The sequence below is a fragment of the Limanda limanda genome, chromosome 13 (assembly GCF_963576545.1).
Source record: "Limanda limanda chromosome 13, fLimLim1.1, whole genome shotgun sequence".
Lineage (NCBI taxonomy): Eukaryota > Metazoa > Chordata > Actinopteri > Pleuronectiformes > Pleuronectidae > Limanda > Limanda limanda.
Window position 1 is genome coordinate 23,591,311 of NC_083648.1, and position 22,052 is coordinate 23,613,362.

Sequence of the window (22,052 nt, forward strand, 5' to 3'; positions counted from 1 at the left end):
CCCTGAAATATTCTTGATTTTGTTTCTATTAAGATCCATGAATTATTTTCTGAGAGGTCAAGGAAAATGGTAAAAAACACCCTTTCTTGCATTGTTGAAGAAAGTGAAAAGACATTCCTGCATCTGCATCTGCACCTGATCAAGATCTACACCAAAATGTAAGGGGTTCTTTCCTGACCCATAATACTACAAGTTTTGTGGTAAATAGGCTGTTTTTATACAGCACTTTATAGTCTTGATGACCACTCAAAGCACTTAAAAGTACAGTTTTTTGCCATTTTGTCACCCATTCACACACATTCATACAGTGTATCTATGCACATCACTTTCTCTATGAGAAAATTTCTGGTGTTCAGTATCTTGGCTTAGGACACTTTTGCATTTGGAAAGGGCAAGACTAAGATTGAACCATCCATCTTCTGGTTAAAGCACTTTGTAGTAATTTGTTGCGTAACCTTGATCAGAAACAAACAAACCAACAAAGGACATGGATGAAAATATGACCTGCTTGGGCAAGGTATTAATGATGAGACATCCTTACAGTAGGAGTGCAATGCAGAATCAGTGGACCAATCATTAATGCCTGGATTTTCATTTTCTTTGGTGGTCAGGACCACAAACTCCCAAGTTTGATTTCTGTTTTTACATTTCTCCAAATATAAATGAACATGACAGGCATTTTCTTTGTAATTTAAGGAAGTACCAAGCAAAATTTTGCAGATTTTTGCATTTGATTGTTTGTCTTGAGTATAAAGTTTTTGCAGTTATTTTCCTGCTGTGAGTTAGATATATTATACTGATGCATATTTAATATGTCAGACAGAAAAATCAGACAGGACCGAAAAAACTGCAATGAATCTTGGAATCAAGGAAATTTAAAATTCATGAAACAAGTAGATGTCACTGTGAAGCCTCTTGCAGCGGCTGCAGCAAATCAAGTCTGTTTTAATGGGTTTATAGGTACTGTTTAGACAGGGAAAATATGCTCCCTCAGCAGAGGACAGAACTGATATGAGGGATGGAATATTATTCTGTTTGTGGTCAAATCTTGGAGAGGAAGGTCTAGATTTAATAGCAGCATCAGTGAAATGAAGAGACGAACTAAAGCAGCCCTGTTAATGCTGTGTCAAAGTCACTGAAATAAAGAAAAGCTCATTTTATGTGAAAAAACTACAACAGGAGGAGGTCCAGGTTACTGTCTCTGTCACGGATATTAATGAAAAAACACCTGCAGCAATACACAAGGTGCACTAATAGGTTTTCACTTGTGGATTAGTGCTCCTCTTGTCTTTGGTTGACAAGGTGTCATGTGCCTGGGAGTTTGAGCAAAACATCATCACCTAGATACAGTATTGAATTTTAGCTAAATAGTGTGAAATTTGCTCTCAGGTCTGGGCCCAAATATGAGAAAATTGGCAGGTTCTGATACAAACAACCTAAGAACAGACCTTTAAGTGCCAATGATTTTTGCATGAGGCCCACTGAACTGATATTTATAAAATCAAGTACAAAGTGTAGAATGTCATTTTCTGTTACACCCTGACCTATGTGTGTCAATGGTAGACAAGTGTATAAATAGCATGTACAACTCTAACTTAGGAGATGCTTGTATAGCTGCCGTGGGATAGCTACTTGTATTTAATAAGCTTATAGGAAATTACTTCATCACAGACTCTTCATTGCATTAAAAGTTATAGTTTATTGACATGCCCATTTAAAATTAAGTAAAATAGAAGAGCAATGTAAATGAACACTGCACTGCTTATGTAGATGTGCAGTGCGATTGCGTTCAATGACAGGACATGGTCATTTGCACAGTAGCAAGCAGTTCATATCAGAGGTATGCAGCCAGCATCAGTAAGCTGCCTGACATGCATCATGGCAGCTCCATCCTCCTTTTCCTGCCCTTTATTCAGAAAGAGCTGAAACAAACAAGGTTGAATTGTGCCAGGTGCCACCCTGGAGGGAAACAGGAGCTTGGCTCATGTGTTACAGACTGGTCTTCTTACTCCTGCAGCGTCTGCTCCACTTGGATGTAGAGTGACCTGTGATCTTGTTCAGCTTGTCAATGAGTGGTAAGAGCCAAAGAGAAGCCACTGTTTCCTGCGTATGAACAGAGAACACTTAAATATCTTTTGTAAAGTTCTGTTTTGGCATCATTAACTAACGTCAGAAGAACTGACTATGGACAAACGTTGATGCTTATGTTTTGAGGGGAATTCCTGATGGTCTGATCTGGTCTTGTGCGCTCGTACAGCTAAAGGATATACTGTATATGTTTTCTGAAGAAATGGTTTTGTTGCTCCATTTTATTGGGTGTGAGTTTATTTTGTGGCTATAGGCTGGGCTACAAGGTTTATGATTAGTCATTGCCCTCAGTCCTACAAAAATGCAACGAGAGTGTAAAAAATCTTGACGGTGAATATGAAAACAATATAAAACTGCAGAATGTAGTGGGACATCAGCAGTGGTGGAGCGGTGCACGGAGAAGTTTTACAATTATTTTATGCAACATGTGTCTAATATTATTGAGGTAAATCAACGGGGGGCAGATAAGCCGCAGGTGATATTTTGCCCCAAATCTATAAATAACAAAACTGCAGTCTGCAATTTCAGCTAACTGGAAAAGAACATTCAGTATCTGCAGAAGTGTCAGACAGTGAGTCAGGTTGCAAGATTGGCTGACGAATAACCGTGTGCAGCTTTGTCGAGTTTGTTCTTCGAAGTGGAAATAAGCAGCCCCTTTTTGGCTTGAACCATCTGTCCTCAAAAATTGGAACTATGTATTCTGACCCCTGGATTGGTGAGAGTGGGGATTCAACACCAACGTAGGATTGTAACTTTAGGGGGTGATCCAGGATACATGATCGAAAAGTACAATATAATCTCTTCCAAAAAAACAAGCACGATCTACAGAGAGAGTGATGAAGTGAGTGTATCTGTACAGATCAAAAAAAACAAACTGAAGACATTGACACTGAATAACAGGATTGTGATTTGTTGTCGTCTTCTCAGAGTTCATATGAAAAACATTCTCAGTGGTCAGGGATAACTGGTTTTATGATGTGATTGTATGTCACATAATGAAAAAAAACTAAATGACTATATCTCCCTTAAACATATTTACAAAACTAACAAAACCTTAGTAGCTGCAAATTAGTAAATACATACATTAATTTCCCTATATTTTTTCCATTGTGACTTATATGCTTGAAATAAGTTACTTTGCATGTATTAAACCATCAAAAGACTTCCATTGATAGTAACGGTAAACATGTGCTCTAGATATCTCTCATCCACTGCAGTGTCCATAACGATATTATATGCATATCCCTATTGGTTTATCACACAAACTCCATTGAAGCTCTATGTATGTTTTATAACAATCATAAAGGTTGATGTACAGTGACAGCTTTAAAAATATAAATGTTTCTTCCAATATTTAGTATAAAAAGTTAAAATATCCATTCACTTTTTATGATTTTGATCAAATATAATAACAGTGACAATGACATTCTCTCCCTCACAGTGAAATCTGACAACAAGGACAAGCAGCCGAAGATGGACATCATGTCCACGAAGACAGAGAAGACTGAAGCTTCAGACAAGAAAGAGAAAGAGGAGCAGCAGAAGAAAGACAATGTGCCGGACAAGAACCAGAAGTCTGAGAAGATTCTCAAAGACGAGGAAAAGACGGAGAAGATGAATGTGGAGAAGAACAAGGCCAACGAGAAGGCAGAGAAGGTGGACAAGCCAGAGAAGACCAACAAAGATGAGAAGAAGGAAGAGGAGAAGAAGCTAGCTGAGAAGAAGGAGGAGAAGGGAGGGAAGGGCACAGCCAAGTCCCCAAATAGCAACGGCAACAAGACCTTGCCAAGCTCAGACAGCAAGAGCAAGGTGAGGCTCACACACACACTCAGACACACACTCACACTCCAGCAGAATACTAACACACTGCTGTCCAGATCAAATAGCTGCATACAGGTACACACACTCAGGTGGAGCAGCGGTGTCCGGTGGTCACAGTCTTGAATTCTGCCACAGCCATAGTGTAACTTATAAACTGTGTTGCACCATTCACTCTTATTCTCTGTCTGAGTACAAGAGAAGAGAAGAATGTTATTTACACAGTTAAAAAAGTGACATTTTATGTAAATAATACTTATAACCAAACACATTCACCCTCCCCTAGTGGGTATTGGTATTTTTTTTTAATATTCAGCCAACATACAAAATACACAATTAAGTGAATTGAAGATGAATGGCATATTTTCTATATCCTGATATTATCGTTATCGTGATTCCTTTTAAATATGATAATTATGTAGTAAAAAGCTTTCACCCAACCCCAATTCAAATCTAAGAGGGCAATTTCGAATTTTATTTTTGCATAATGTGTATAATTTCGACATCGTGAAAGTCGAAAAGATGTTTTAATGTGAACTGTCACTCGAAAAATAATGTATAATGATATGAACTGTAAGTCATTACAGTACAGTTAATAAGTTACAACACAGCTGCTGGACTCCAGCTGCAGTTTATGGGACTATAGTGACACCAGTGATCTCTGCTTGACTCTGGGGAACAGGGTGGCGACTATGAGATTTACAGACTGAAAAAAAGACACATTGGACAGATTCTATTTATTTCAGTCTGCTCCACCTTTTATTGCTCAGTCTGCGCTGCCGCTGATTACAGGTTAACGTGGTTTATCTGTAATTTTTCAATGTACGTAACAATGTATTAAGAGGAATAATATAAATAATTGTCATCACACTCTTTTATATAAAACCCTCTAGAATTAAGTCTTTTGAAAGTCCACGTTTTGAATAATATTGAATAATAACTTGAGGAGTAAATGCTGCAGGACACTACAGAACTAGCCCATTGAGAGTTACTTACATCACCGAGCTTCTAGCTCTTTCTATCTTTCAACTTTACTACTGACTCAGTTTTTTTTGGGTGTTTTTGCTGATTTGTGGTGTTTGTGTATGACAACACAAGACCAGATTTCCACATCGCACTCTACTTTTAGACTGCTGCTCATGTTTTCACATTTCAAACATAAATGCTTTATTTTACTGCTCATTAGCTTTTTAAAGTAGTCATAAATTGCATACTTCAATGGCTGTTGTCAGATGGTTGCTGCCATATCATGCTGTCATTGCAATCAGTGATTTCCCTTCTGCTTTTTCTTTCTCTACGTGCTGGATATCTCCTCTCTATCTTTCCAACTTTTTTTTTCGCTCCCTCCCTCCTCTTTTTTTTGTTGCTGTTGTTGTGGCTTCCTCTTAAATGCATAATCACCAGCCTGACATGGGTGCAACCAAACCAAACTCCACCAAACCCCGTCCATCCACCCTCTCCACCAATGGCGAGGCCACCTCGACCAAACACCTCTCCCACACCCCAACCTCAGCTAATAAAAAAAGCCCTGTAACCAGGGCGACCACACCTAACGCTGCCAAGCGGCCGCCTACTTCTGCCAAGGTGAGTAAACTGCATGTAGTATTACAATAAACAGATTGTACGTTATGATATTGAAAGATTAGTCTCACGCCTCTGTTGGAGTGAGGGGTCTTCCTCAAGTATGGCCCTCTACCAGAGGCCTGAGTTGTTGAGGACTCTGCACAGTATTTCTAACTACGACTGCAGTCCTCTGGACAGACTTCAGATGTTGTACCTGGAAGCTGCTGGAGCTCCTCTACCAGTTTTGGGGCCACAGCTCCCAATACCCATGTACCACAAATGACCAAGTTGGACTTCCACACCTTTTCTAGTTGTTCTTTCGGCCCCTTCTTCTCATGCTCTGCATGCCGATGTTGTTGTCGACTGTATTTGTCACATCCATCACAACTGCCCTCTTCTGCTGCTGGTCAGCCACCACTATGACTGGTCGGTGGGCGGGCAGCTCGTCTGTCTGGAACTTCGAAGTCCCCACAACTTTTGTTGGTGTGCTAAAGATACACCTGGTGTCTACACTTCTCAATGTACATACATACACTGCTGATTGCAATCTTTTTGGTCAAGAGCCACAACGTCAAACACAGCGTTTTCATACTATAACGTAATAGGATGGATGCAGCCTCAGAAGTTCCTGTACACTCCCCAAGCAACCTGTTTATGCCTCTTGGTGTACACTGACCAAGCTTGCACGTTACAGTGTCTCCGGGTCATATTTGCGCAGCCGGCACCTTGGGCCCTGTCTCTTTGCTATACCCCAGCCCCTATAGATCTGCTGCTTAGAGCTTTTTCTCTCTTACTGTCAGCCACAACCTTTATCTGGAAATTATACATCCCTTAGAGTGGCTTAGTCTTCCATAATATTTTGGTTTCCTCCTCACCACCGTCTGTCCTCTGCTGCCTGAGGCGCTCCCTCACCAGTTCATCCCAGGGGTCCAGCTTCCTCATATATTCATGGATGCGCCTTGTTTTATCCTGCATCTGCCACTTACTAATCCTCACCCTCCTTCTGTTCGTAGAGGGTGAAACAAACCCTCCATGCATTATGAGCACTTTGCTGTGCTTAATAATTCCAGCTTGGTATCTGATGACTGGTAGAGTGAACATATTGACTCTTATTATTAGAGTGTTCATTGTTTATATCTTACTCCTACCATTGAATTGGCTTCTCAGCACGTGTCTCTGAAGGTATTAGGCTGCAGCTAACCTCCTTGAATCTAGGATACCCTAGATACTGTCTTGAATGGCTGCTATCCTACCTTCTAGTGACTCAACTATTCAGCGCTGATCACCTTCCCTCTTTTTGCCTCCACCATGTGGCCACACACCAAGTCATAAGAAGGAACTGGAACAGTATCTGTTGACCTCAACTTGCATTAAACATAGTTTACAGCTTCTTATTGTAAGGAAACCATTGAGTTGAGATCATCTTCAGTTACACCGTCAGAGACAATTCTGTTTTCGGGACATGAGCTGGAACCTGCTGTGTTATATTGAGGAGGGCCTTTTGTTACCCCTCATAAAATGAATGTATGTTTATATGAATCTCTTTTGCATTTTATTTGCTGTTATACTGACAAGATCCAATATTGTTATAAATCCAACAATATTAAGATCTTAGCCATTCCTTCCTCCCTTGCTATTTGTGACATTTGTGTCTTCACCATTTTTCATTCTGAACTAAAGTTATGGTTGCATGATAGGCCACACAAACATAAAAACATAAAGACATGGCCATAGACTCTCGAAAATGCAAACCTACAGCTAATTTCTGTTCTTTTCTGATTCTTAGACTCCGGACAATGGTACGGCTGAGAAACGCCCACCTGTTCCAAAGGCCACAACCACACCACGTGCAGCTGCCAATAAGAATGGCTCCTCTGCGACCCCTGCGAGCAAAGCTGCTGGTACGTGCCCACTCACATGCACTGACACAGCATGTCACATCTCCTTTATTACACCTGTGACTGCCCGCCCTCTGTGCCTGACTGTATGACATGAACATTGTTGTCACAGACAGTATCTCCGGTCCGCTTTGGTTGGATCATAGTGTGGCTATTGCACTGTGACCTGAACTCTCTACAGTAGCTTGAAAAATGCAGCCTGCTACCACTCCAGGAAACAAGCACATTGAATTGCTGCCATATGTTACTCTTTATCAGATTCAAGAGTTGGCTTTTGAGACACCAGACTGATATTTTTATCACATCACAAACAGTATCTCACCTCCCTGTGTGAGGGAGCTATGACTCAGTCTGAGCTGTTAGTCAAACAGGCATTTCGCTTTTCTGCATTGCAGTTCAACATCCTCAGAGTATATGATTCATTTATCCAATTAACAGCGATGTGAGTTTTGTATTGCAAGGTGCATAGTTCATTTTAGTTTCAGGAGCGAACTCCATTATTTTTGCAACTGTTGCCCAAGTGGCTGTTTGGACATGCTCTCACACCTCCATAAACTGTGAAATTATTCACTTTTGCTCTGACAGCAAGTAACACATTCTTCTTGCCGGAAGCCATTGAATCTCCTGTACAGTTGAGCAATCGGGAACATGTAGCTAACACAGAATATGGACTACAGGAATTTGTCAGACAGGAGATCTTCACCCTCTACTGATTATCAGCCGTTACGGGCCCCGTTTCTGCAATTTTTATATGAAGAATTATATAATTCATGGTTGAGCCACAGGGGGGCACAAGAACTGTTATAAAGAAGCCATGACAAATGCAGCAAAAAGTCTGCGTATCAGACACGGATAGTAGCATTCACTTGGAGTTGTGAGTCTCATTTTTAACTCCTGGGGAAATATTTACCAAACAGCAAATGTGCTGCGAAACCACAATTAGGAGCTAAAAGAGGCATTGATAATGCTACAATTTTCATCCGTGTAGGTTTTAAGTCAACTGCATTTGAATAGCATTTGTATTGATGCTTTGTATCTGCTCTCATGTATTATAATTAAACATTCAGAAATCAAAATTCCAAGATTGTTAGATTCAAAGATACTAACATTTAACGACTTCATAGCACATCCACAAAGTGTGATCTATCCAGTGTTTAGTGCTTTTTTGATGGTACACAAATGGAAGAAAACATAACTGCCTTTGTAAAAGTTAGTGGACCAACACTATATCTCATTCTGCAACACAAATTTCACAGCCTTAAGGTCAAACATGGTGCTTGTCCACAAACCAGATGTAGAACTATGTGAGATCTGCCTGCATCCGGATTTTTTGTTTTGACAACAGTGATGAAGCATCAGAGTTTCAAATGAATGTTATTAAGGTTGTGTACTTTCCTTACTACACAGTCAACAAGAATGAAAAGGCTGAGAGCAAGACGGGAGAGGCCAAGAAACCCAAGACTACAGGTAACTAACACAGAGATTGGACACAGACTAGTAGTAATACTACTGAGTGTGACACCTTTCCTTCCCCTTTACTAGCCATATTTACTTGTACTTGTACTTATTTACTTTTAAACCCTTTGAACTCTACATTGTTGGTATTACTGATTTTCCAACAGGAATATAGGTTATTGTGAGTGACATTTAAGGTTTAGCTTTTATAATTTTACAAAGAATTGTCTAAGCTTGATTCTGTAACTTATCTGTATCCTTTTTCTTGTAGCCCGTCCTCGCCCAGCCTCCAACACCACTCCTGCTACTCCGGCTGCTTCCATCAACGGTGACGCCACTCACCGCCGCCGGGTCCTCACCAAACCCCCTGTGCCCAAGCAGGTCCCAATGGAGAAGAAGCCGCCAGTGCCCCGTGCTAATCGAACCCCTCGGCCTCTCAATGCACCTGACCTGAAGAACGTCCGCTCCAAGATTGGATCCATCGACAACATCAAGTACCAGCCCGGTGGAGGAAAGGTAGGAAAAAACAGACCGGGATGAATGATTATTTCAGGATGATCAGAATCCAGAAGCCTCCACACAGGTGCACTGCACGGTACCATGAGGCAATTGCCATCCATCATGTTCTGATGTCAAAATAAGATTGCAAGACGAAAAGATTGAAGTGATTTTGAAAGCGGATTCATTGTTCAGCATGGATTTCAGGAGCTTTAGTCACATGCTGCTAAACTGACTCGAGTTTAACAGGGACAATAAGAAAGGTCACATCTGCATTTAGGTCTATGGGAAATCCTTTAATAAACAGGGTTGAAGGTTTTGGGAGATAGAGCACATGTGACCATCATCAAAGTTATTGACAGTTATTGACAGTTACTTAGAGAGGGATATTATTGTTAGATTCTGTGTATAACCCCCTCATTACACACATAAATGCACAGCTGAGAGTCTAGTGGTGTACACAGATGTGGAAATTAGTCATTATTTGCCTAATTCTCGACAAGTGGGCAACAGCTTCTGTTGGGACCACTGTCCTTAGAGGGATATGACCCCGGGATCGACCCAGAACATGGTGGAAAAGTTTTGAGTTTTAATTAGGAAACAAATTTTTTATTTTCATTGAAATAAATTGTCAATGTGACAGAAAAATCAAATCTCAACTTTCACTAAAAAATTGAAAATGTTTATTGCATGACAGTTTTGTCCAGTAGAGAGCAGCATAGACCTATCCATACTGAAAGCAACGCAATGTAGTTTTCATAAGGTTGTTTAGAAGCTTTTTTACACATTTTTAGAAAAACAGTCAACTTGAGGACATAATTTCAGAAAGTTATTGGTTTTGACTTTTGATTATATTAAACAACAATAAACAACAAAAGACAAATGAAGAATAATAGACAAAAAGTTTAAAGAGGCCACAGAATATAAATGTGTCTAGATTAGATTTTAAAACCAGGATAGACACATAAGAGAGAATTGTCCAATCTAAGAGACCTGGGAGCTAAGTCCTGGTGAATAAGGTCTGTGATATAAGATGGGGCTGAACCATTTAGAGCACTGAAAGCAATCAGCAGAGTGTTAAATTGAATTCTGGCTCCTGGACACCGTGTTCATTGAAATGAACAAGGACACAGTGAAGACAGGCCAGAAAAGGGTTGATGTGCTCACATTTCTTTTGCAGCTGCTTTTTGGACCATCTGCGAGCAAGTTAATGAAGAGTGCAGGGAAGGACTAAATAAAGGGAATTGCAACAGTTCAGTCGTGATGTAATTTTGTTGTGAATTTTTTTCCAGTAACATGGAAAGACAGAGTTTGTTACTGATTCTTAATTGTTGTGGGTTTTTTTTAGAAAAGAACTGGTTTGTTTGTTAAGACAGAGCTTAGAATCGAGGATGAGTTGATATCTGACCTCACATAGGGGTGAGGTGACTTAGCTCACTGCTTAAGGCCTTATACCTGTAAGATGGCTAAAGCTAGAAAACATGATCATCTGCTCAAATGAGTAACTGTAAGCTAACACTCACTTATTAGTTTAGCTGCTAGGTATCTTTGCTGTCCTCTGCAGGACATCATTAATGAATTATTTCAATCTCATTTATATGTAACATTCAGACTCTTGACAAGAAAAATGTGTGTTTTAAAAAATTGGTAAAATCTTGCCACAACACGGTGGCCTTAATTTATTGTTTCAGCCATTTTTTTTTTCTTCTATGCACTTCCTTAGGGGTTTCATTCTGATGCATCTGTCCATGTATTTGCATAATTTTCAAATTAATTTGTATTCTTTGCATGAGTCATAACTTCCTTTAAGTCTAGAACTGCTTTTTACTATTTCATCTTGGCTTCAATATGTCGATTTAAAGGTTCATTAGAGGCGCAGGTTTAAAATATAACCTTCCATCTTCTAAAATAATTGAATCCTCATCTCCTGTCTGTCACATCGCTCCATCTTCCCCTTAAACCTATCCTTCCTGGTCTGACTGTGGGAGCAGGCTAACATATAGCTGTCTGGATACATACATTAGCAGGGTGTACAAACCATTTAAGGTTTGTCATGCTCAGTGTAGAAATCATCTCCCCTGTAGTTATACAGCAGGCATGCTCCTTTTTAGCAACAGCCTGTTTCATATTCACAGTGACTCCTCGCTTCCTCCTCGTGCATCATTCAGACATCATCACATGGCCAATTACCTTTAGATCAGCATCGAGGAGGAAGCTGCTGCTGTGTCTCCAAATAGTTATGACCTTTTTTATTCTGCGCAGCAAGCCAGTAAATGGGGAAATGTTATACAGCATCAAACTGTGATTTTTGGGCACTATTCAGTATATCAGGACATTTAGTATGTTTCAATGTGGCTCGTCTGTTCCTGCTTGTTCTCTTTTTATCAGTGTCACAGTGACACAGACACATCGCCACCCTGCATCATGAGTGGCTCTTTCAATCCCCAGTGATACAGTAGTGGCTTGTTTATTATACATTTTAATGTATAATATTTCAAAAGCATCGTATTGATCTAAAAAACTTTCCATCTGCAGTGTTTAGGTTTAAATTGGTGGCGTTGGTGTGAAAATACAACACACTTCAATAACGTGACATTTGATCTGCTGTTTCTTGGTTTTGCATTTGTGCTCAATCGTTGTGTGCTGATATTTGATTGGCTCTTGCCTCAGATGCAGTGGTCATCCATCTCGTACAGTAAATTAAATGTGTGTACACGTATTTATTAATCCTGCCATTTGATTGGCCCATAATTATATCTCACATGTAATTGGTATGGCTATCAATTATTTAATGTTATCATACACCCACACATTTGGCTAATGGATTTGAGTGGTTTTGATACATGTAGGTTTATTCCATGCTGTCATACAATGAGCTTCCCCCTTTTGATTGGCTTTAACAGCCCACACACTCATCCCCAACCCCATCCATTTCACCTGCCCCATATCCCCACCACTCCACCTGCTGTTCCACCCTGTTGTGGCATGTGGTTTGCTGGAGGGTGTATTGACCAGGGGTTGGTTGTCTCCCCAGGTCTCCTCCACCCAGAACAACAAGACATCAGATCCCTCGACCCCTGCTGCCAAGGCCAGAGTAAGTCCCCACCATCGACACCCTCACACCTCACACGTAGCGTCTGACCTCTTCTCTGCATTCACCAGATACACAGCCCATTCTGCATCCACACCTTTATTCTTCCCTGTTTAAATATATGTAAATAGGACTGTCGGTCAACACTGCAGTTTGGATTCTGTAAATAATGAATATCATAAACGAATGGTTTTGTTAAAAACAGAATTGTGGCATTATTTCCATAGTCGCTATCTTCTCATAAACAACTTAAATAATTGAAAATAATGCATTCAAGATTTTACAAAAAAACCCTATACATTTTCAAAAGTAGAAAATTATCCCTTTGCCCAACAGTGCGGCATTTATAGTGATGCAGATTAATGTGCATTGTCTGACAAAAATACATTTTGGTACTGTCTATTATAACCTTTTCTGAACAGTTGCCACTGTGGCCACAAGCAGTGTTTACAGGATCCTTGGGCTTAGATTAATTATCATTTGTTGACTTAAAGGTTCAGTGTGTAGAATTTAGTGATATCTAGTGGTGAAGTTGCATGCTGCAACTGAACACCCCTCACCTCACCCTCCCCTTCCAAACATGACAGAGAACCTGAGAAACCTTCAGTTTTCATAAAAAACTCAAAAGGTGTTTAGTTTGTCCAGTCTGGGCTACTGTTAAAAACATGGTGGCCTCCATAGAGAGGACCCGCACCAGATGTTAATATTAAGTATTTAAATAGAAAGGGCTGATTTTAGGGTAAAGAAAACAACAGTTCATACAATTTAGATGAAACACACTCATGAAAATATCACTATGATTATTTGATATTCCATTTGTGCCAAAGATCCCTTTCACCTAAATCTTACACACTGAACCTTTAACTGAAAGCGAGACCAAAATCATGGATACATTCAGGCATTGACAAATTAGCATTCTGTCCCAGTTGTCACCTGTGGCACAACAATAATATGATTATTTATGTCAATGAATGATAATAAATAATACATTTTATTTCTTGATCCAGTTACAAAATATCAAAAAACAGTAAAAAAAAACACTTACGAACTGTAAATAGGGTGAATTAATGCTGTATTAATGTCAGAAACACATTAATCCATAGCAAAAGTTAGCTTCCAAAAGTTACCAACATTAGCCACAGGTTTGAAATCAGAAACAAAGACCTGATAAATTTTAGAAATAGAAGCATTACCGTTGTTGTATGCTTGTATTTAAAATACTGCGATCTGTTTCCCTAAATGATAACATTCTCGTCATCATACAGTTTTTAATATGCCTATTTTAAATTGTTGTGCATCAGTCTGTGTTTATCTGGGACACAGACAAATATTACAGCAGACATACTGCCACTCCGGACACTACAGATATTAAAACTAATACAAAAACAATGTGAGAAAAACCCAGGAAAAACAGTGTCTGGATAAATACACAAATTTCAAACATACAAGTTAAAAGACAAATTCAAACTCTTTGCTCTTTAGCGCTAGTATTGTACACAGCAGTCATCAAAACTCTAAAATGTCATCTAATTTACGTTTTATTTTTCATACCATCCTAACATTTCCATATATTGTAAACCACATTCAACCAAACTACATCTATTTTCACCAATATCATCTTCTAAACTTAATCCATCTTTCCACCTCAGTGGGCACTGATGACCCATTTTACTCCTCGCACAAAATAGAATTGACTGAAGAGGCAGCCATTGACGTCATTGTATAACAGACATAATGACTGTACACCCTATTTGCACCAGTCCATGTGCTCTTGCAAGTCACCACTGACACCACTGACCTCATAGCTCCTTCCGAAGTGCAACAATAACAAATAAAGCTGATATCGTTTGAAGACAGGACGACACAGCAAGCAAGTACAAGATACCAAAACTACACACATGTAAATGCTGTTGCTGAAAGTGTGGAAAAATACAACAGGAGGTTTGTGTCTGATTCCTGGGTGTTAGTTGTAGATGTGTCCTCTGCAACTCAGAACGGTACACTGCCACAATGACATTACCGCAGTATGTGCACATCCATGGTTGTGAATAGTGTGCACACTACAGCAAAAGAGAAATTGCGTGGACAGACACAGACGGCATTGAGAGAACCAACTAACCACAGAAACTGTGTGTGTCTGTGTCGTCTGCGTTTGGAAACTTTCAGTCATTGAAATGCAGTAACAAACCCCTGTCCTCCAGTTTCACTTAAGCTTCTCTTTCTTGTCTTGCTGTAATATGGGGAAAGCTTTAACTATTATTACTATTATGATGGGGTAACATTTTCTATTGCTAGTATTAGGATGATTCCTAATGGAAAATATAAAGGCCAGATTAACCACAACCTTGCACCAATTGCAGGTTTTTGAAATTAAGTTGGATGTTGACAATGTGCCATTAGAAAGGGAAAAATAAGAGATGAAGACTTCAGCCCTATATACTGGTTCCTGCATTTTCTGTGTGCGTGCGTGTGTGTGTGTGTGTGTGCGCATATTAGTGCTAACTGCTTTGTGAGTCATCCTTTGCTGGTGCTCCCTGCGTCATCATGCCACTTGTATCCAGGAAAGGGATACTAAAATAAAAGACAGAGAGGACGGAGACAGGTGTCTCAGGTCTGCTGCAGGGGGTTTGACTGCAGGACTGGGGGTGAGTGAGGGGTTGTGGGAATAAGCGGCCGAGAGTTCCAAGTGTTCTGATCCGTGCCAAACTCTGTGTGCTAGATTCGACTATAGATTGTATATAAAGATGGACAGCGCGTCATTTGCAGATTTGCCAGAGTCTGTGCAGTAGCAATCGGAGGTTCGAGCCACAGTAGCAAGGTCGCACCGATACATGTGCTGGACTACTAATGAGTCAGTCTCAGCCATCAATCATGACGTTTTGCACAATCCTTAATGCATTAAATGACTAATTAAAACTAAACTTAACAAAAAAAAGAAATACTTGGACATACTTCAGTGGTAAGACCTAACTTAAATGGACTTTTTAGTTTCTCCCTTGTCCCATCCACTAACATGGAAGAGACCTAGGCTGCAGTCAGTTACCAGCTGGCGATTGACATGCTATGGCTTTTCTTTTGGGGAACTATCATGTCTTCCATCTTTATGCAGTCTAAGGGTTTGAATCCAGATGTGCAGCCAAAAGTGAGACACATCACAATGAAAACCCTCAAAAGATCTAGACTTTTTTCAGGTCGTATCGTCGACTATCCTTAATATCCAGTTCAGATCTAATCATTTTTTTTCACTTATGTCTCTCCACAATCATGCAACATACTCTCAGGGGTTGTTCTTTGGCAATTATTTGTAGAACATCCGCAGTGGTCCTCTTGAACTGTTCCTCAAAGTAACTGCCATTCGCCTGTATTTGTCGCTTGCAAAAGCTTCTGCTAACAACAGCATGTGTTAACACAAAATCACTTTTTGTCAAGTGTTAAATTATGTTGCATGTGTTGTGCTGTGTCTTGTTTTACAGTGTTTGTCCTGTGCTTGTTCAGTTTAAGTTAAACCTGTAAATGGAAGCGCTCTGTTGTTATTCAGTCAGCATCCTCTTCATTTGGTAAACCATACTGATTCCTTTATGGTTATGTCCCATCAGCTGTGCCTTCATTTTAAACCACAATGTTTTGTTTTATTATTTATGAACTGATGCAATAACAGACACTGCTTTCACTGAACCCATGAACAGGAATTGCAATTTGATTTGAATCACAGAATTTCTTCCATATTTACAGTACAAGGCTGCCCTGTTTTCTGTTAACTTCAGCAGCCAGCTGATCTGCTCTTTCCTGCTGCTCATGACTTCCTTTCTTTCTTTCTTTCTTTCTTTCTTTCTTTCTTTCTTTCTTTCTTTCTTTCTTTCTTTCTTTCTTTCCTTCTTCCTTTCTTTCTTTCTGTCTTTCTCTCTGCCTTCTTTCTTTCTCTCTTGCTTTCTTTCTTCCTTTCCTTCTTTCTTTCTTGTCTGTGTGTCTGCCTGCTTGTCTTTAGGTTCAGATAGTGCACAAAAAGTTGGACTTCAGCCATGTCACGTCTCGCTGTGGCTCCAAGGACAATATCAAACATGTCCCTGGAGGTGGCAAAGTAAGTACTGCTGCAGCTGGAGGCAGACCCTGGTTAGGATGGACACATGTCGTATTTTATTCAAATTTATCCTTGTTTTGAACGTTCTTGCTCAAAATTGCATCCAACCAATTGGGCTGTATTAACACATAACTTACTTCATCACTTATTCACATGTTCACTCTATCCTTATTTAAACAACAATAAGAAAATCTGATCGTTAATGATAAGATCAAATCCATAAATAATCAAATCCATAAATCTTTTGCCAGCACACAAAACCAGAAAATCGCATTTTAGTATTATCTGCGGGGGAGACTATTGAAGTTCAACTTGAACGATGCACAAAGTCTTATCTTCCCATATCAGACATTGACGTGAAAAGGTTGTGATTTAAAAGTAACTAACAATCAGTGCATACTAATGAGCACATGATTGTCTCCCACTGTTTGCATATGGGATTGACTTCACTCGATGTCCCTCTGTCTACCCTTCCAGATGTTGTTCTTGTTTGCTCTCTAAACACCTGCTGCACTATCACTGTGTCTTTGGCCTGCCCTCACATTCACCACTTTGCTGTCTCAGATTAATTCAACAAAATGCAAAACGTTAATCCTCTGCGGAGTGACCCGATTGGCCGGGTTAGTATGTAAATAGTTACTAGGCAATTGGGTTTTCTCATGCAATGAGAATAAAAAAGTTAATATTCCCCAGTGTTGGTCCCAAAGAAGCTGTCATATCCACAGCTGAAAGTGGATTTATAAACTCACAAACAATTTACATACTTTATACCTGCTACATACTGTGTGTGGGGCAACTGTAAATGGTGAGGCAAAACAACGCAAATACAAGGTGTTAATTCTAACGAAAAAGGGACCCAACAAAAATATCAAAGGAAGATAGTAACAAGTTGCACCAGTGCATTTTCTTTCTTTATTGAAGTCCCTTTCATTGTGTTTCCTTCCAAAGAGTATTAGGCCCACTTAAATGAAATAGATTTTGTGGAATAGTAAATGTTTGGTAGCGGTTGACTTCAGAGATATTGGTGGTTAAATCTCTGATGTTCAAAATGGTTGCTAATCAAGATTTTGGATCAAGAAAAAGTGGGAACTCCTAATTTTTCTGTCTTTGTTCTTGTGAAATGGCTTGTTTCTCATTAAATTAGAACTTTATTCCTGTAATATTATGATTTAACTTCAATAATCTCATTCTTAAATGTGGCCCTAATACTCTGTCATAGCAACCTCAGTCTGAAATGTCCTCATGAACATTTGATTTCCTGGTCAAGAATTAAAATATGTACCTTTCTATAATAAATTTGGTTCTTTAATGTTTTAACTTGTCATCTAACCTCTAATGTTGCTAATATCAATCAGGTAATCAGACTAAATGATGGTTTGTTTGCATATAAAAGTTTGCATCTCTGAGGGTCATGGTTGTTTTTAAGTCTTCCTGACTGTCATCAAAGAAACAAATCTGAATGACCTTACTGTGCCCTGTCAGGAAGGTCGGACGGATGTTCTTTCAGACTCTATTAGTGCCAGCAGCTGTCAGAGCACTTAGGAGTTCTCCCCGTGATCCTGAGCTCACGCTCTAGTGATGTGACGACGGCCTAACAGCTACCTGCTCCCGTCCTCCAATTTCAGCCTGTCCTGATTCCTCAGCATAAATGGTGCATCATTAACCAGCTGAACAAAACAAAGAGGCACCTTCACTAAGAATAGAACAGGTCAGACTAGGGAATCAAGCACCGAAAGTCATCCTCTCTTTAAATGCCCCAGCTGCATGATCATGGACGACAGGGAATTTCTTAACTATATACACTGTACATTGAAATATAAATATAATATATATATATATATATTACATTGAAGTTTATACAGAGTACACTAGGAATATATAGAGTATACATTGAAATATATACAGTGTACAGTAGTAGTATGTATATGTTGACATGTATACTGTATACAATAGGATTACATATGGTGTACATTTAATTATACACAGTAAACATCAAAATTTATACAGTATATAGCAGTAGTTTCTATACATTTAAATATTTACAGTGTGCAATAACAGTATATGCAGTATACATTAAAGCATATACTGTATGAAGAAGTAGTATATACATTAAACAGTCGTAGTGTGTATACATTGAAGTACATACAGTATGATGCAGTCATATACAATAAGAAAGTATAGTATGAAGTTGTAGTATATACAGTTGGATACATTGAAGTATAAACAGTATAAATTAAAGTACATACAGTATACATTGAAGTGGATACAGAAGGATAACTTATATATACAGTAGTAGTATTGACAATATATACTGTACATGTACAAATTATAGTACAGATTCATTGTACTATTCCGTTGAATGTGGACATTTTAATCTCTTCTTCTCTCCAGGTGCAGATCCTGAGTAAGAAGGTTGATGTGAGCAAGGTGACCTCCAAATTAGGCTCTAAGGACAACATCAAATACAAGCCAGGTTCGACTTAAACGTCTGTTCTCTTCTCTCCTGTTATCCTCCATTTAAACACAATTCCATTCCATTCTATTCTGTTATTCTTTTTTATTCTAGGTGGTGGTGATGTGAAGATTGAGGCCCATAAGCCAAACATTAAGGCTAAGTCTAAGATTGGATCTCTGGATAACGTTGGGCCCGGCAACGGACAGACTAACGGACACAAGGTCAAACTTAAACCAAATACAGACAACAGGCTGAATCACTGTGCTTTTACCGACCTACACCACAAGATGGTGTGTTCGCATGAGAGCAGTCAGCTATAAAAAACATAGTGTTCTTTGTGTGTGTCTGTCTCTAAATTTTGCTACAGGAGGAGAAAGCAGAGGAGAAGACATCTTCCCCCCCAAGTGGCGCTCCAGCAACAGGACCAGCGGGCGTTGCCAAGGCAACAGCACCTGGAGGTGTTGCCAAGGAGAATGGGGCGAAGGAGCCCACACCTTCTCCTTTCGGGGGAGATGGACTGAGGGAGCCCCTAACCATAGACAAGCGTATCACTGAGACAAGTGAGTGGAAACACACGTGCACACACACAGCTCTAATTTGCATATCTGGGGTGCCATGAAGTACTGAACTACTGTAATACAAATACTGTAAATATAATATTTACCTTGAATTTTAGATCTCTAATTTATGGAGGCTGTTTTACAAACTGTGTATCTGAAGCATCATAGAGGATCCAGACACTAGAATAACTAGTTTGAGGGGAAACAAATAAAACTTAAAAAGACAAGTAAAAAGTCACCATTCATCACACATTGGACCCGCTGCTGCCTCCCAGATGCCACTTATCAAAGTCCGTCAAAAGAGCCACATAACCACATGAGAGCAAATTCACTGAGAGATATGAGCAACTCTCTTCAAGAGACTGTTTGAGATGAAAGTACATACAAATTTAAATGACAAGAAGAGGAAAAGGGCATGTTTTCGGTGCATGACATCTGCTACATGTCTGAGGGAGTGAGGTGGCCAAAGTAGCAGGTGCTTTGCCACCAAATTAAATAATGAAGGGCTCTACAGAGTGGAGATCAGGGGTTGTTAGGGGATACATCTATCTCAGGCACTACAGCTGGCCTCCAGTCCCTCTGAGTTCAGAGAGACAGCAGACTTCTGCCACCTGTAGCAGTTGCCAAATTTAGCACTAATTGATGGATGTGCTTTAGTGCTAATACAATCAAAAACATGTTTCATAATGGCAATGACGGCCTGTTAAAGACCATCTGGCTGGTTAAATCTTCCACCTGTCTCTGCATTACTTTCTCTCCTTTTATCACCTTTTTCTTTCTTCTTAATCCAGTTGGTTTTCCTTCCACAGATTGAGTCCCAGTGACCTGTAGAGTTTGGTGGGACACGCATGGCCCTCGCCGACCTGCCAATCAACAGACCAACCAACCTACCACAGCGCAGTCACTTCCCTGTCGCCCCGCCCTTCATCTCGCCCACCACAGCACCAAACTGAACGATCGCCTCTCAGTGTTTCTCTGGGGTCTGCTTGCCAGCCTCCTGCTACCAACCCTGACCTCTGACCTCTCGACATCCTCGGGGTGACCTTTGGCCTCACCTGTAACCGAGAACAGCACTTGCTGTTTGTCTGTGTTTTCTCCGTGTGGGATTCCACCAGCTTCTCCACTCATAAAACTCCCTGTAAGCACTTAGATGACCTCAACCCCTAAAACCCCCCCAACGCAATAAAACCACTATCATAGCCAATGCTGTATTAACTTTATTGAGCATAGCCAGGTTTTTCATAGGATATTTCCATTTATGAGTCTAATTCTCATTTAAACACTTGTACTTGTGGCCCAAACACCCTCACCACAGAGTATTGAGGCTTCACTCCGCTCTAGCTTTCACAATTCAAAACCACTTTTATCTTTCAATGTACCCAGTCCTCATACATTTAGCCCAAGATCACACTCACCAGCTGAGGGCTTGCTAGCAGCCAGTAGCAGGACAAAGTCTGTCAAGTCTGCTTTAAATCAACACATTCCAGCCTCCCAGGCAGCCAGCAATTATTTCCAAATCTATATTATCTACAGCTCTGCACGATGTCTGATTATTGATCATTCAGATTTAATCTTACATTACTTCTCTTGGTATCATTGCACCAGTTTATCTCTTAAGAGTTTAGTATAAGAGTAGATTAAAGTAGATATGGAAATTGATATGAAGAAGGTCGGTGCAGAAGGTTTTAGGACGTCAGATAATTCCTGTTGTGTTTCAAAATAAGAATTAATTGGCAGTACTTGCGAGGCACTTTAAAAGCTACAATAAAAGGAATGAGTTTGTGATAGTCATCAAGGAAGGTGGGCGTAAAGTTATATGGGGATCTCCTGTGCTTCTGGGTAGCCTTGGCTTGAAGATGATTTGGCACTGAACACAGTTATTTGATACTGGAGCCAAATATTTTTCTAAGTTAAGATGTGTTTGACCTTGAAAGAGTGAACCCTGATTCAAGCTGATGGAGTAATACTGAACAAGAGCAGCTAACAGTTGATTATTAGTGTTAGATCTTGCAAGCTGCTGCACCCTTAATTGAAATAATGTGATAGCATTGATGCACAGTGTATTGTATGTAGCACTTTTCTTGTTGTAGACATTATGAACCACTTCGCTGCAAGCTGCAGTTTGAAGTCCAGAAGACACCACAACTTAAAGTGGTGAGATGTTTTGGCAAAATCACTTAACTTCAGCAGATAATCAGTGGTTTGTCTGTGGGCAAAGAAGAATCATGCAAATGTTTCATACTGAGTTTTACGTCGACCTGTGAATTCAAAATGTTAAGTTTTCTTATCTTTTTTTCAAAATCTGTTTTTAGTTAAGAATCCCCTTGCAGAGTATACACTGACATGGGAGAGGTATGCTTTGCAGACACTTGGGACAGAAGTCCCTGCATCTCTGAGCCCCTAGAACCAAGCTGTGGATGGGTTTACGTTTTGCCACTTCCTAGTGTGACAGGGCTTCAATTCACAATTACACAATATCTTGAATATCTGTTAGGCTTAACAGATATACTGTTTGGATATGTCAGCACTGCAGTACTCTTAAGTTTGA

General features: G+C 39.8%; 1 protein-coding gene across 1 annotated transcript in view; it reads left to right on the forward strand.

Moving 5' to 3' along the window:
• Positions 1-20,457, forward strand: part of map4l (microtubule associated protein 4 like) — a 67,173-nt gene extending 46,716 nt beyond the window's left edge. The window contains exons 5-15 of the mRNA XM_061083669.1: positions 3,530-3,897; positions 5,311-5,490; positions 7,256-7,370; positions 8,775-8,834; positions 9,094-9,338; positions 12,355-12,414; positions 16,397-16,489; positions 18,881-18,962; positions 19,056-19,165; positions 19,312-19,504; positions 20,336-20,457. Of these exons, the coding sequence (XP_060939652.1) occupies positions 3,530-3,897; positions 5,311-5,490; positions 7,256-7,370; positions 8,775-8,834; positions 9,094-9,338; positions 12,355-12,414; positions 16,397-16,489; positions 18,881-18,962; positions 19,056-19,165; positions 19,312-19,504; positions 20,336-20,457 (1,628 nt within the window). The remainder of the gene's footprint in view (positions 1-3,529; positions 3,898-5,310; positions 5,491-7,255; positions 7,371-8,774; positions 8,835-9,093; positions 9,339-12,354; positions 12,415-16,396; positions 16,490-18,880; positions 18,963-19,055; positions 19,166-19,311; positions 19,505-20,335) is intronic.
• The last annotated feature ends 1,595 nt before the right edge of the window (positions 20,458-22,052 follow it).